This window comes from Ambystoma mexicanum, chromosome 7p (assembly GCF_040938575.1).
Source record: "Ambystoma mexicanum isolate Mex_15411 chromosome 7p, UKY_AmexF1_1, whole genome shotgun sequence".
NCBI lineage: Eukaryota > Metazoa > Chordata > Amphibia > Caudata > Ambystomatidae > Ambystoma > Ambystoma mexicanum.
The window spans coordinates 520,671,092-520,688,243 of NC_090939.1; the positions used below are offsets into that span (position 1 = coordinate 520,671,092).

Sequence of the window (17,152 nt, forward strand, 5' to 3'; positions counted from 1 at the left end):
GAGCGTTACAGTCAGCTGCCTACTTGACATCCTTTCCAGTCTCGTCGTCTTTCTCCTCCGTTTGAACTACTGTGCTGGAATAGTGGTTTCCTCATGCTTTCGGCCTTGCTCCAAGTGTGCTCTCGTGCTCCGCCTTTTATCCCAGTGGGGAAGTTCCTGACTCTGTCTGACCCTTGCATTGGGACATGTCAGGTAAACGGCTCTGATATTAGTCTGTTGTCGCTCACAGGGCGAGAAAGTGTTTGTGTCGGAAAAGGGGAAAGGGGTAAAGTTTTGTAAGTATCCTACTGGAGAGGATGTGGAAAAGGTGTCATAATGAAGGGGATACCGCGTCTCACCCTTCAGTGTCCCACTTCCACTCCCCCAAGATCCTCCATTCAGGTGATCCTCCAGCACTGGTCCATCCCCAGGAACTGTATCCAAAAGTGATGCCCGTGTCCTGGCCACCTGGATGACAGATCCCCAGGGACTGGTGAGATACCTTCAGGTTTCGCACAGTACCTAGCATTGACCTTCAACATCAGATTCTTTCGCTCTGTCATGTTAGCAGGAGTTCGGCACACCGTGGCATAGCTCCCACTTTAGATCAGGTACTGAGATCTTTCTGGTGACCAACCGTCAAAGCTGATGTATGCCAATATGTCCTGACTTGTTTTATCTGTGCACAAAATAAAACACCTACGACGCACACAGTTGGAAAACTTCAACAACCTCAACTCCCTTCACTACCTCAGGAAATCATTGCAACAGATTTTGTGGTGGATCTACCTTTCTGTCAAGGTTGCAGAACTATCATGGTAACGGTAGATGCCTTCACCAAGCAAGCCCACTTTGACCGCTCCCTAGACTTTCTACCGCTACTGAAATGGCTGATGTCTTCCTTAAAGAGGTTTTTCATCTCCATGGGCTGCCATCTATCATCATTTCAGATAGAGGACCGCAATTTACCTCCAAGTTCTGGTCCCTCCTGTGTTCCAGCTTAGGTATACAAAGCGCTCTCTCCTCGTAGTATCATCCCCAATCCAACGGGTTAATAGAACAAACTAGTCAAACCATGGTGCAGTACATTTGTTGTTTTTCTACCGCAGCCCAAGATGACTGGGTTTCTCGCCTTCCTACTGCAGAATTTGCAACAATAATTTGTTACACTCCTCCCTACAAACATCCCCTTATTTTGTGCACATGGGTTTCATCCTACAACCTATCCAGTTCAAATACGGCCGAAGCATGCATATACCTTCTGTAAATGAACATATTACTTCCATTTAAAAAGGACGTATACTAGTCCTTGATCATCTACAGTATACACGTGAACAAGTTAAACGAACAGCGGATAAACATTGCTCCCAATAACCTGAGTATTACATTGGAAGTGATGTTTGGCTTACAACCAAGTACCTACCCAGAAGACCAAGACCTTAAAGGTTTTCACCCCTCTACATGGGACCCTTTCGTATCACTTGTGTTGTAAATCCCGTCGCATTCAGATTTGCTCTGCCCTCATCATGGAAGGTGTTTTATCCTGTTATTCATGTTTCCCTGCCTAAGCCTTTTTTGGCCAGTGATTGGGCTCAACGTAAGACACCCAAACCAGACCCTCAATTGGTGGATGGTGTACCAGAGTATTCCATCGATCGTATCTGTGGCTCACGTTATTTCTGCAGAAGGTTGCAATATCTCATGGATTGGATGGGCTAGGATGTCTCAGAACGTTTGTGGGAACCTGCATCCAATCTCCATACTTCACGACTCGTACATTGTTTCCATCGTCTCCATCCCTGGAAGCCTGAGCCGGTGGATATTGGGAGGGGGCATACTGCCAGAGGTGCCGCTTAGTCACTATGGAGACATTGGCGTCTCCCGCGTCTCGCCACAACTTTCACCACAGACCGATTCTACATCTGTGGTCTAGTTGTTTTTGAAAATGGCACCCAACGTTATGGACTACAGCGTATCCTCTGACTCAAAGTGGGGCTTCACATTGTGCGAATATGAGGAAGCAATTCCCGCTCATCCTCACATCTCAAAACAGTTCATCATCCCTGTTACAAGGCTCCTTGCGTTTCCATTCATTTTCTGGTGTTGCTACCCTTCTGCTAGGTTTCCGCTTTGATCCATTTCCCTCGTTACTTCCTTCCTCCGTCCTTGCTGTTGTGTTCAACCATATATCCTCCTCCATCTACTATTTTTCTCCTGCTTCATCGCCCACTTCCTTTGCTTTTGCTTACGCTGGCCAGCCCCCTTGTCTGACCTGGTTTGTGAACAGCTGTATTCAAGTCTTCTGGATGCTGCCTCGTCTTGGACTCCTCTGCTATTTAACCATCTACTAGAAGATGGCCAGCTGCCTATTCAAGGGTTTTTCTGGCATCTGGGAGAAACCGGAAGGTATTCTCACTCCTACTCCCCTTGGATCCTCTGTGCAGGCGCCAGGGAAGGCCATTGCTCTTGGATCCTGACCCTGGGGGTGGAGAGGCGAGGGAGGATAACCTGGGTGGAGGGTGCTTGAGGATTGGGAGTGGGGAACCCTTGGGTGAGACATGGTACCCCCTTTTTCCCATGAACCACAAACCTAACCCTACCCCAACCTTTATGGTCTATTATAAGCCAGCTCCCCTCATTTTCCCTAATGTGACTTTTGACTGTACTGGGACGAGGAAGAGATAACTAAGAGTCATCCACACCAACATGCAGTTACACCACTTTGGTACTGAGAGGAGGAAGAGGGCCGCAGGGGAGTACCATTGCAAAGACCAGGCATGTTTTATTAATAAGCCAAATATAGTGAGGCAATTAAAAGAAAGCACACACACCTGCAACTCTTTTACACAACACAGGTGTATGATATAGGTGTCCTGAGAAGCACACTGGGACCTGAAGCATCTGAGAGTCCAGGTGAGTGTGGCGTGGGTGCAGGAGCCCTATGGGGGCAGAGGAGAGGCGAATGAAGGAGACCAGATGAAGAGTGGTCCTTCATCCCATCGAAGGGAGTGCTCGTTCTCCCATGGCGCTGCAACAGCACAAGAGTGTCTGAGGGACAGAAAAAGAATCCCTGGAAAAAAGCCGCCAAGTTTCTGGTCAGCGTGATATAGAAAAGGACTTCAAAGTGAGGCGGTGAGTTTCCAAGATAGAGAAACCCACTGTTACTTTAACCTCGATTATCAGGAAGTGAAACGCTATTGTTAAATGAAATCAGAGACTTGTACAATGTCTGAGTGGTCGTGTGCCTTATTAAAGAAACATGCACGTTTTTGAAAGTCTCAGAACGTTATGCATCCTTCCTTCTTAAGCAATTAACGTGTTGTTGAAGTGGTTGCGTACCTTGGGGAAAAAAAGGAACGTGGTTCAAACTGAGGAATGAAAGTAAAACACGTAAAGCATGTGAGCTGTGAAATGATTGAAATCCCGAACTACAGGGAATCCTAAAACTAAAGAAAGCCAATGCATATTGAATACCAATATAAGGGACATTTAGATTTGAAGCAAACAAGTAAACTTTAAAAACTGAATATAGTTAAGTAGCATACGCCTGCATTAAACTCTGAACTGCAATTGAATAATACTGAATGCATGTTGCACAACAAATGAACTTAAACCCCAAAGTTGAATACAAACCTTCAAATTGAATGCATTTAAAGCTGAGTGAAGCTTAATGAGTGAATGCAGTGTGGCAAGGCTACTGTTTGGAAAGGGGTGTGTGACACATGGTGGCAGAGCCACGAGGCGACTAAGGTGAAGACAGAGGAGCCTTAGCTCACACCCTAAGCACAGAGGCCAACAAAAGGAATCAGGTAAAGGTGTCTTGTTGCACAGGAACAAGTACCAAGAAATCGGTGTGAGACATTAAAGTCTTCAGGAAGGGAACCCTGAGACTTGGCGGCCTGTATGTGTTGTCTTGGGAACATAGTCATAGTCTCAAGACCCCTTTTGATTGGATTGTGTTATTTGAAACTTGGGAAAGGGAACCCCAGGATTGGTTTCTGACCTCTATTGCATTGAACTGGAGAAAGGTAAACTTTAAGACTCTTTTTCATGGAACTTTCTTATGCTTGGAGAAGGGGAGCTAAGAGAAAGCTGTGAGCTGGAAGAATCGCAGAACTTTGAGTTCAACACTGTTTCTTTTGATTTTGACATCCCTACACATTTGAGGGCAAGACTAGGTCTTGAACACAGACGAACTATTAGGTTGAACGTTTTGACTCAGACCTTCCCTTGGTTTCATTCAGGTAGGGAAATCCCACCTTAGCATAGGGCAGGTTAGGCCTTCTACCATCCTGACATTTGACCAGTCATTGCTTCCTGTCGCCAAAAAGCTGTTCCTATTAGCCCTTCAATCCATGCAATCAATAATAGTATGGAAATCATTAGATCTTTTCAGGAAAACTGTAGTGGAAAACAACCTCCCGCCAATTGATATATTGAGAACCAGACTAAAATCTTCGAATGTTATAGTGCTCAATCTATGGAAAGAGGCCTGTGTACAAATTATTGATAACTTGGAATGTTCATTGGAAACGTTGCAACTGCGGCCTCTGTCAGTAAAAACAAAGATACAAAGAAACGATTGGATAGAGACCATAAATAAGAAAAGCCAATACAAACTAGCGATAAACTATACCTACGAGAATAGAGCTCTGAACAAGCTACCACCATATCTGAAACTCTTTCCTTGTAAACGGACGCATGATCTTTTCCTCCGAATGCGTCTCAATATACTGCCGACAAGGGAGGTTCTGGTGCAAACGAAACAAGCCCTGGATAACGCTAACATTTGTCGTTTTTACCAAGACCCTTCTCAAATAGAAACCCTTTATCATTTAATTATGGAATGTGTAATCCTGACTAAGGAAAGAAGGAAGTATAGTGTTATGCTCCCGTCAGAAGCTTTCGCTTTATCACCTGAGGACCGCTGGGCCACCTTGATGCTGGGCGCTCAGAAAAGCCTTATATTTAGAGTTACCCAATTATGGAGGGAGGTGATTGGAAAGACTCCCATTTAGCTTAGCCTAAGACGCTAATAAATGTCTGAGCATAAACTGTTATTTGACTGGATCCTGCTATCAAGGAGCATACTCATTCGTTTATTTCTTGCAATATAACCACTGATATCTTTTTCTTTTTCTTTTGTTTGTCTTCTTGTGGTTGTATTATGATTAATTGGATTTAAGAATGGAAATAGAGAATTTAATGAAAAGGTGTGTAAAAAAACAAAATAATTAAAAAATGTAAAAATAAAAAATAAAAAGAGGGAAAGAGAACATTCCCCCAAACTCACCTACCACTGAGGTGGAGGCAGTTGGCCAAGCACCTGAACCTGACGAGGAAGAGGTGCTACCTGAAATACTCAACCCCCATGACCATCCTGAACTCCAATGTTTATTGATTGAAGGTGGTCCTGATAGGGAAGAGTTCAGTAACGGTCAACATGAGTTCTCATCTTTAGAAGGTCTAAGGAGACAAGCCTGCTCCGAGCTTGAGGGTGAACCTCCTGGGAAGCAAATGATTTATTGGGAAGGTGGGCTCCTGTACATTGAGCCCACCGAGTCTACTGAAGGTGACCATAGGATCTTGGTGGTTCCCCTACAAGTCAGACCCTTCCTCCTGCAATTGGCACATGGTGTCCCCCTTGCTGGTCGCCTTGTGATCAAGACAACCAAGCAAAGGTTATCTATGAATTTCTACTGGCCCAAGATGGGGTCCAGGTAGAAGGCCACTGCAGGAGTTGTGCCACTTGCCAGATCTCTGGGAAGAGTGTCTCAACAATCCAGACTCCATTGCTGCAACTCCCTGTGGTGGGAGTGCTATTTGTGAGGGTAGGGATTGACATGGTTGGTCCCCCTGACCCTCAGACATCCTCTGACAATAGGTTTATCTTAGTGCTAGTCGACCATGCCACCAGATATCCTGAAACCATCCCTTTGACAGTGACTGCTAAGTCCGTTTCTAAAGCTTTACTTGGCATATTTACTGTGGTTGGCTTCCCTAAAGATGTTGTGTCCGACAGAGGCAGCAACGTTATGTCTAAGTATATGCAAGCCATGTGGAAGGAGTGTGGGGTCACTTTTAAATTTTCATCAGCTTATCATCCACAAACAAATGGCTTAGTTGAGAGGTTTAATAGAACTCTCAAGAGCATGACAGGGGAAAAAATGGGATCTCCTGTTGCCATGTTTACTCTTTGCTTACAGAGAGGTACCTCGAGAGGGCGATGGCTTCAGCCCCTTTGAGCTTCTTTTTGGTCACCCTGTAAGGGGACCACTGGCCATAGTCCCCATTGCTCCTGTAATTACCAATGTATCAGACTATGTGCTGGGGTTAAGGAATAGGATGGTCCTCCTGATGGCTCAGGCTAGTGACAAGTTGAAGGCTGGTCAGGAGTTGGTCAAACATTATTATGACTAGAAAGCTTCACTTGTTCACTTTACCCCAGGTCAAGAAGTCCTCATCATGAACCAAATATGGCCTTGAGGCCTACAGGATAAATGGTCAGTATAAAGACTGGTATCTGTACTTCTGCCGTCTATATGGCAGAGCAGAGGCAAAAAAACCAAGATTCTCTATATGGTAGCTATGGACGAGCAACCAAGGCTTAAGCTCTCACGAGGTGATGCAGACTGGTTCTTGAATAAAGTGAGTTCCCAAGCCGCCATAAAGGAATGTCCACACACTATGTTATGTGCTAACACAGTTCTTAATGTAAAAATAAGGTTCAAAGGTATATACACAATGCATTGCAAAAACAAAAAAAGGAGTCACCCCTAATTACAGCTGAGGTGGGGGTCACATGCAATTATCATCAAGAGAGTACTCCTCGCTGTTTTGAGTTCTTCTAAATTCTAGAAGACATTTAACTCATATTGGTTTCCTGTGTCAACATGGAAATCGAACTGAGTAACACCAAAATCAGGAAGTCTTACGCCTTGGAATGTTTCAAAGAAGTAAGCCAATGGTGTTTAAAAAGTATAGAGTGTGGGCCTCATTACGACCCTGGCGTTAAGGGTTTAACGGCGCTGTAAAAGGTGTCGGCGCCGTTAAACCCTTAACGCCTGATTACGAGGTCCCTTTGCGGGACCCGACCTTAACGCCTGCTTTTAGCAGGCGTTAAAGTAGGGTGCCGCAAAGGGACCTTGGTGCTACGTACGGTGCCGCAATTTGCGGCACCGTACTTAGCGCCTTCCGCATTCCCATTGAGCCCTATTGGGCAAAAATGGGAATGGGGAAGGGCCCATGGTGAATGGGGAATTACCGCCCGCCAACCTTGGAATGGGGCGGTAATTCCGCCATTCACCATGGCAGACCCCGGCATGGATCATGGTGCTAATAGCACCATGGTTTAGCGCCGGGGTCGTAATGAGGCCCAGTATATACAAAAAAGTGCTGAATTGACACATACGAAAAGAAAAAGACAAGTCTGTAGCTGCTAGACTCTATCAACAGGTAGTTTATTCATTCATTACTTAAGGGTTAAGACAAGAATAAGTGTTTTGACATGAGAATAACACAATTCAAAAAAGAGTCAAAAGGAAACATACAGTAAAACTCAATGAAACTCAAAGAAGAAAGAATTAATTGTGACTTGTAACATACAAATATTGTAATAAGTGAACAGAAGAATCTTTAATACAAATCGTTAATTCATTGTTGTGGACATCAATCGATGAAATAAGTCTAAGTCATTAGTCGTCCAATTGGTAATCAATTTCTTAACAGGAGATTAATTGTGACTTGTAGTGATGCACAATTGTTAGCATTAATGAACAAGTACTGTAGATAGGTAAATAGAAAAATCTATGGTACACTTAATTTCTGCCTTGGTTTTGCAGAGAACTGATCTCTCTTTCATCTATTACATATAGGTATCCATTTAGGAGTCTGCCTACGTAGATGTGTTTATCTTAACTGGGTTTGTGAATCCCAATAGTGGTGATGGGATTCAACTTGGTGAACGCCAATATTGGTGATGGGATTCAGCTACACTTTTCGGCAGATGACAGCAAGTCGCCAGTCTATAATGCCTTCATCAGGGCAGGTGGGAACACCCTAGGTGGAAGCACACAACAAAGGGAATAGATTAGTGTGACTGGTACCTGCCCAGTGTACCCTATTTGGTTGAATCTGCATATACCTCAAAAACTTTGTGGGTTAACTTACCCTCTGATGGGTGTGTGGGGGAGTTCAAAATATCACATTTCCAACTGGTGGCGATGTTGCAATCCGAGTCAGGCCTTCTCTTATTAATTTGATTTAATTTCTGGAGAAGAAGGACATAAAGTGAAACGTGGTGTCTGATAATGCTGGAAACCTGGATAGTCGAGGAAAATGTAACTCGAGTAATGGGCACAGCTAGCTTTTATTCTAGGTTTACAAGTAAGGGCTGTGCATGCTTATACAAGTTTCTGATTGTTTTAACAATAAGAGGGAGAACCTTCAGTTATTATTCATTTGGTAGCCAGTCATGTAGCCTTCGGCTGTGGCACAGTTGAATAATGCACAACTTCGACTGTGCATGTGGTGTAAATCCTGCAAGTTAAATGGGACAGTGTCATTACGTCCTGATGTATATGCACATTGTCAAGGTAACCACAGCAAAATTGCTGTATGTTGTATCCTTAGTTGTAATTGGTGCCGAGGGGCATGGGATAGTTCTGGTCAATGTATATGTTAGCACATATGGTAGCATGATCTGCGGTGCAGTCTTTGAGTGTGGGCACAATCAGGTGGCTGGCATGATGGCGTATATTTGCGTTTTACAGTTTATGCGCATCGTCAAGATCACCACAGCCAAGATGCCATGTGTTATATCCTTGGTTGTAAGTGGTGCCGTAGGGCATGGATTAGTTCTGATGACTGTGCATGTTGGCACACATGGTAGCATAATCTTAGGAACAATCCTCTAGTGCTTCGGTGTTAGTCGGATGTGAGTTGTTGGGGCAGTGTTGTCTCAACTATAGCCACTCCATAACTCGCTTGTAGCCCGTTTGTTTGAAGAGAAGAAGGTGTGCATAATGCATAATTGGCTCACTATGTTATGCCCCACTTCACAATGTGAAAAGTTAAGTTATTAAGCTTCATCTTGTGCGTCAATTCAGGTTGTTCGGCCTAAATGCGCCTCCCTAGAGAGACCATTTTGGCAGGTCACTGATATGATCATGGTAATGGATGAAATTCTTCATTGAGGTCTGGTCGATGGGTATTCAATCTATGGATCTGGCTGGCTTCTTTTACTAGTAGGCTTCTCATTATGTTGGATATTATTTTTTTTACTGTCTCCAAAACCCATCATAGGATGTCATTGGGTGAGTGTTGATATTCAATAAAATGATTTACAAGGGGCGCCGAAAGGTTCTTGCACCGAATTTTGGACCTGTGTTCAGAAATCCTTATGTGGATGGATGGGCCTAATGCTTTGTCCCACATATCTAAGACCACATGGGCACTCGATGCAGTAAACCACTTGTCTAGTTTTGTAATTGGTTAGGTTACACAATTCAAAAACACACTTTGTACTCTGGTAATTCTAATATGACAAATGTATACAGTTTCTATGTGGTACCAGCAGGAGCCACAGGGCAACAAGATCCCGAAAGAACAGTGGAACACTGGGGCCGAGACAGAAGCTTCGACCTTCGCAGTGCTCTTCGACGATCGTTCGTGGAAGTCCTGGGAAGATGAGGTGTGCGGTCAGCCTCAATGCAAAGTGTTCGGTGCCACAAAGACAACTCAGTGATGGATGTAGGCCCAGCAGTGGGCGTCTGGTGTCAGGAGTTGCTTCAGCAGTCCTCTGGTCTGTCGGTGCTGCAGCCACAGCACGTACCTCAGGATGGCTTCAGCGATTGGGACTCGATCACGGACTGGACCTCAGATCTTCACTGTATCAATGTCTTCGGGACATCTTTGTCAGCTTTAGGTAGCGGGAAACCCACCGGCGGACTTTCCTCAGTAGCTGGCGACATCGACTTTCTCCGGCCAGACAAAGTGGTCGACGGTGATGACAAGGGAGCACTTGTTCAAAGGTTTTTAGGCAATGGTCGAGCTTTCTGGGCTCCGGTTGTCGAGCAGCACGGCATCAATGTATTCCCACTTCTGGGCAACACGCTACAACTGGCTTCCAATGGTCACAGAAATCTTCCGAACCCCGGTAGATGGCAATGGACTTCGGTAGCCTCGATGTCCGGATGCTTCTCTTCAGGATTCTCTGCAAACCCCTTCTCCAGTCGACAGCCTTTTGGGATTGACTATCAGGGTGCCTCGATGAAGAGCAGCAGGTTTTGCAGGATGGTGCCTCATAGCTCAGGGAGAGGTATTCTAGCCAGGTCATCTCTTGGATCATTCCTCGACAGTCTCGACAGCTTTTAGATTTCGCCGAAGGAAATGCAGCAGAAATTCTTCTTCTTCCAGCTGGGGTCCAAGGATGTGCTTCAAGTTTCAACTTTAGCTTATGAATAAATTGGTAAATGAGAGGTCCCAGGATAAACACATCTATCCCTCATTCACTCTGGCTGAGCCAGGCTCAGTCAGCCAATCACACAGAAGAGCATTCACGCAGGCAGCCAGCCAATCAGGCTCACATTCATTCATACCATTACCTTTCACCCAGACATCCATAATAAGGAATATGGATTGGGGCAAGCACCCAACCTTTCAGGCAGGACTGTCTCATTCATTGTGTCACACACACAGAATCCAGGCACCCATAACATAGAATGCATATTGGTCACACACTCTATTCACACAGGTCCCACTCCAAGGGTATAGCCACAACATACAGTCACTGGGAAGGCTCCAGCCAGTCTGGTCTGGACTTCCCCACAATACCATATATGGTTCTTCCACCCAACAGCCAGTCGGGAAGGGACAGAGTCAGGGCTTCCCAGGACTTTGGGAAAACAAGGTAACAGGCAACAGAAACCAAGAGGCCCCAGGGGCCATCTTACCTTCTATCGCGAATCCACTAATTCCTATGGACGGGCCTGGGTATCCCAAAATGGAGGATATTCAGAGCTCCTGTCATATCAGCATGAAGCTGCCACCAGCCCATACCCTGCTCTGTGGGCAACACACAGGTGCCCAGAAAAATACATTAGGGGTACAGGGTTGTACCCCCACCCATGGGTGCCATAAGGGTTTCCCAAGGGTTTATGTTCACCCCAACCAAAAAGAGGAAGAACTGCACTGCCAGGGGTCCCAACTGGATTCCTGTGCAGAAACCACATAGAACACAGATGATAAGCGAGTACAGGACAATGACATGGAGGCCCTGTCCCTCCAATGCATGTCCAGTATCACAGTCAGGCCCTTACAGAGTTGTGGAGCAGCTGGGTGAGGTCAACTATTTGGTGGAACTTAGAAGGCCCGGACAGGCCCCAAAAGTGTTTCACATAAATAGGCCGAAGGCTTTCATCCCTAGGGTTAAAATAGCTGCAATGCTACTGGCATCAGATATGGAAGAGGAGGAATCAGAACCTCTCTCTGAACTATTCCAGAATTGTCCTTTAGATGGCTCCATTGAGGGTGTCCAAGTGGCCCCTCACCTGACTTCTGACCAACAAGGGAAAGTAAGAACGATGCTGAGAACTCCTCCTTGTTATCACTAACCTCAGGTTTGACACCTTGGTGCAAACTTGAGATAGACACTGGGAATAGTGTACCTACCAAATGTAGGGGTTACAGAATTTCAGATAAGGTGAGATCCTACATCCAGGCTGAGGTCAACAAGATGTTGGATCTTGGGGTGATCGAGTCTTCGATTAGTCCATGACCAAGACTTGTGTTTCTAGTGCCAAAAGCTGGTACTTCTGACCATAGGTTCTGTGTGGATTACAGGGACCTCAATGCTGTCACCAGGACAGATGCCCACGTCCTACCTAGAACTGATGAGCTGGTGGATACCTTGGGTGCCTCCAAGAACCTCAGCAAATTTGACCTCAGTGCAGGGTAGTGGCGACTAGCCCTAGCAGCACATGCCAAGGAGAAGACAGCATGCTCAACTCCAGAGGGCCTTTAACAGTTCACGGTAATACCCTTTGAGTTTAAAAATGCACCTGCCACTTTTCAGAGGCTTATGAACCATGTTCTAAATGGGATGGATGAATTCTGCTTAGCATATCTGGATGATATAGCAGTCTTCAGTGCCACCTAGGAGGAACATGGGGCACACCTTAGGAATGTGTTACAGGCTCTGCAGAAGGCCCACTGAACCATAAAGGCCAGCAAGTGCCAGATAGGCCAAAGATCTGTGGTCTACCTTGGACATGAAGTAGGTGGTGGGGGGATTCAGCCTCTACTCAGTAAAGTACAAGCAGTACAAGACTGGCATACCCCCACTACACAAACCCAAGTGAGAGCCTTCGTAGGACTCACTGGGTACTATCAAATTTCTATGTCAGACTATGGCACCGTAGCTGTCTCCCTGACTGCTCTCACCACTCCAAAGAAGCCTAAGAAGGTCTCTAGGTCTGAGGAGTGTGAGCAGGCCTTCAATGGCTTAAAAGACTCCCTTCTGCCAGGCCCCTGTCCTCAGGGCCCCTGACTACAAACATGCTTTTATTGTGCAGACAGATGCCTCTGACACTGGGATAGGTGCTGTACCATCACAGATACATGAGAAAGGCAAGGAACACCCAATTGGATTAATTAGTCGCCAGTTTAAGGACGGCGAGCTCAGGAGGTCAACTGTGGAGGAAGAATGTGTCTCTGTCGTGTGGGCCCTTAGGAAGCTGAGGCCCTACCTCTATGGGACCCACTTCACTGTGCAAATTGACCATAAGCCCTTAAAGTGGCTGATGAACATGAAGGGAGAGAATCCAAGGTTCCTCAGGTGGTCCATAAGCCTGCAAGGGTTTGACTTTACCATTGAGCACCACAGGCCAGGTGTTCAACACAGCAATGCTGATGGGTTGTCCAGAATGTTTAACCAACCTGAACATAAGTCCTATCCAGAGGTAGATTAGTTCCCCCCATCCTTAGTCTGGGAGCGGCGAGTGTTAGGAAAGATTTCCTTTATGTGTAATTTTCCCTCCATTTGTGGAGCCCCCCAAACCTTTTGCTTTTGTTTCGCTATCCTGTCCTGACTTTTACCAGTGGAGCCCAGCCTTACAGGTTCCGCCAGCATGAATACATGACCATTTTATAATTCAAAATCCTTTATGAAATGTGAATTTCTAATGGAGCCGGCAAGAACCACGGCAGTTTCAAATTGCCCCATAGAACATTTTCCCTGGGAAAAGGGTTAAGGCTCTGGTGGAGCCATGGTGGGCAGCCGTTCTCATGAGAAACAAGATAAGGAGACCAGGGCAGATTATTAATGCTTTGTTTGCTGGTTGCCTCAAATGTTTCAATGACTTAATTTTATGTTGTGGGAATTGGGGGTGGATTGTGACATCACATGGTATAATTGAGGGTGGTTTGGGAATGTTCGTGGACCCATTGGTTGATCGCAATGTATGTTTTTCTAAAAGGTTCCAAAATGCAGAGCCCAATCATTTGTGTGGGCGAGAATTTTTTATGTTGGACAATCGCAAATGCTAATTATTTTGTTTTTTATACAAGTCTTTATTTTAGGGGCGTTTCTTGGACAGCTCCATTTTATGCAGTTCTGTTCTGCGATCTGTTTGAATTTGCTGTCCCAGATGCGCCTGAAATCCTGAATAAAACTGTGTTGTTTCTTGCACCGGCGTACACTCCTTTTTGATTACTTTTGTAATTTTTGGGGGAGTTTTACGAGGCAACCCCTGATACACTACCATCAATGGGCAGTTAATAGTATTACCTATAAGCAAAACTATTACATTATAGTACAAAAACAGATAAATGGCATAAAATGCCTAACTATTTTCATTGCCAATGCCTGTTGCTGCTTGTCTCATTATTCTTTAGCTTTTCCTATCTTTCCCTTTAATAAAGAAAGCTTGGCAAGTCTCTGTGGTGTGTGAGACTTACTTCAGCCTTATATTGAAATCCTTGAATCAAGACAATAGAGAATTATTGGATCCTATATTACATTATTACTTCCTATATTTGTTTTAGTCTGTCTGCTTTGGGAATGTGCACAGCCACCCTTACCCTGAGATCAAACTAAACGTCTGTGCAAAACTGTCTTTGATTTTATTCAAAGCAGGCTGCAATCCTTACCCATGCTATTTGTCCCTTGCCCCTATGGTCCTTTCGAATTAGTGCGATAAGAATGTACCAGATTGAGCATTCTGTCGGAAAAGAATTGATACGTTAGTCTAGGTGTTGATAGTGGGCATTGCTCAGCAAGACAAAAATAGCATTTTCATTGTGACTACAATGTATACTGGGAGCAATCGTTATAAACAAACTTTGTAAACAAATCTCTGGTCAGCAATTGGGGAGGAACTGATAAAGTCATTCCGGCTATGCAATTTTCACTCACGCATTGACAAAGACATAGCATAAGACAGAGGCGATAGAGAGTCGCCCTACATCAGCATTTGAAATGCCTCTACAAATAGTTCTATGCATTGTGGAGGAGGTAGTTCTATAGAGCAGCCAGCAGGTGTCGCAACTTCTCTCGCTCCTTAGCAACCGGACGCGCGGTCCGCTGTCTCCACTGAGGCTGCGGTTGCTCTATGGCCCGGGCCCGCCTTCGTTGCTATAGACGGGATCATTTGTTTACTTCCGGGCCTCCGTGATTTCATACATTTCCCACGTTAAAAATGAATGCATGTATAATAATGTAGACGTCGTGATGAATCTCATAGGCAGGCAGCGATCGGCCCATGTCATTTAATACGGATCGATTTGATAAGCGTCCACCGTGTCTGACCCACCACCTCACACGCAGATCTGCCGTCATGGCAGCGGAGGAAAGCGAGGACGAGGTTCCCGGTGAGTATATGCCGCCTCTGGGCCTGTGATCTGTGTATGCCACCTCCTCCCTCCCCCCCACAACCCCCTCATCCACCCACCTCCCCCAACATTCACACCGCTCCCCTTTCACTGGTAGCACCCAGCATAAACCGGGGCGAGGGGGCGGGGCAGGGGCTAACCCCCAAGGAAGTCCAGTATCGCTTGTGTTATGATGTATGATATGATATGGCATTTATAACGCGCCTATACACAAGTGTTTCAAGACATATCTGTGTAAATACCCTTGTCTCCAATGTGCTTAACAGCCCTATTTATTTGAGGGCAGGGTCCTTTGACAGTGTCTTCTGAGCTATGTCTTTCTCTCGTCCGCTGTGTTTACAAATAGCCACTTGGAGGGCCACAATAACCATCCAAAAGAGTATCTCCACCCCAGTGACTTGCCGTGACCCCTAGTAAAATGGTCAGTTGTGGCTCTCCAAGTGACGGTAACTTATTCCTTCAGGGGCATGGTTTGGGAAGGGTGGCAGCCTATCGGGCAGGCTCCATCGAGTTCAGTGAAGCAAGCCATAGCTGTATTTCAGTGACATTGGGAATTTGTCTCCTCAGATTATGTATCTCGCCCCAAACTGCATCTCTCAATGGTTTCAATGCTGGGGTTTTGAGCTTCCAAGTATTCAGTTTGTGTATGCGTGACATTTATATGTTTACAATGTACTTATGTGTGACATTTCCATATTTCTTGGGCAGCATTTAAAGTGACACGTAAAGGGGCTTGCGCAGTAGCCTTCTGACGCCAAGATCCGAACAGAATGTAGCAAAAAACAGTTGTTTTTCTGGATTTAAGGTCTCAGTTGTGAGTTGGGGGATCTGCACATTGCAGATAAGGACACCTTGGCGAAGAAATGTTACGCATTGCATCAAGGCATTGTTTTACCCCTGCTCGAATAGCTCCCCTATGTGTGGCATTTTCCTTGGCTTGCTGGAATGTGGCACAGTGCATTCAAATATTTGAGTGCCACCCAAATACTGGATGATTTTTTCAACTGGCATTTCTGGGAGAGGGTGACAAATACCTTGTAAGGTGATGCATACCTTGCCCTCTTACCTTGTACCCCTCGATCAGCTTGTCCTCTGCAAAAATTGACCTGTAGTGACAGAAAGAAGCTATTCCTTGTACCTCCATGAATGAGGGAGACTTGCTGAGAATCTCACCACCCAATAAGGGCCTATGCTCTGTCAGCAGACCAAACCTGACTGACGAAACATCCTGCGATCTATCATGGGCATAGGGCCGTGCAAGTACCGTCTAAGTACTGCTTCACCGTGTGGTGCTGTTCCCTGACTGCTGCTTGGTGACGTTTTGCTGCAGGACTTTTGTGTGGACTTTAGTGATTTGCCTGTTGATGCTAAAGCTCTAGGAGTGGCTGAATCTGCGGACCGCCTCACGGCATCACTCCTATAAGAAGGGCATGGCCGCGCACACGTGCAAGTACCGTCTATGTACCGCTTAGCCGCGCGGCAGCAGGGGGGCAGCCGTGACGCTTTTGGAAATCTAATTCACTCTTACCTTCTTGCAGTTGAGTATTTAACTGGTGGGAGGTGCCTGATCTTTTCCTTTAAAGGTACGCGTTGTGTGTGTGTTTTTTTTCTTTTGTATGGTGACACTGCACCATGTCCAATTCTATCATATCTTTAAAATCAGGCATGCCTAAAATTGGTGCAGATTTATATAACATCTCGCCTCTGAATTTCTCAAAAGATCTTTTTTTGCAAAGAGACTAAAAGAGAATCAAGAGAAAAAAAAATGATCAATCTCGCTAAATGTTGATATTCGTACTTTCTGTCAAATAGACGGTGCGAAGAAACAAAATGTAGTCTCTACGGAACCAATTAGTGTTCCAAACCTAAAATCATTGTGTTCCTTGTCAGTTGCCACACCTTCTCAGGAAGCTTCGGACAAGGGGAATATAAACCAGTTGAATGAGTATATTGTGAATATGCCCAGTAAAGAATTAGCTGATGCCTCCTTCGCCTTGGCATGCAAATCGGGTGAAATATGTATTACTCAAATTCCTGATGTCAGTGTTAAATCACCACTGGTTCCAACTGGATCACTGCTTAAAAATCCCACCTTGTGCTCAGTGCAGGCACAGCATTTGTTAAGAAATGAATATGAGAAATTGACACTAGCTGGTGAAATTGATGCAGAGGCGATTGACTTCCTGAATTCACCAAGTTGTCATGAACCTGCTACCCCTGATGTGCAATATATCTGCTGTAATACAGGTGACCTGATACACCTCAATGATGGATGTGCCAGACA

The 17,152-nt window shown here is 45.3% G+C and overlaps 1 protein-coding gene across 2 annotated transcripts in view; it reads left to right on the top strand.

Moving 5' to 3' along the window:
• Positions 1-14,606: 14,606 nt before the first annotated feature.
• RPGR (retinitis pigmentosa GTPase regulator) overlaps positions 14,607-17,152 on the top strand; it is a 951,931-nt gene continuing 949,385 nt past the window's right edge. For both annotated transcript variants that reach the window (XM_069636551.1, XM_069636550.1), the window contains exon 1: positions 14,607-14,847. In XM_069636551.1, coding sequence (XP_069492652.1) covers positions 14,739-14,847 — 109 coding nt within the window. In that variant the 5' untranslated portion in view covers positions 14,607-14,738. The remainder of the gene's footprint in view (positions 14,848-17,152) is intronic.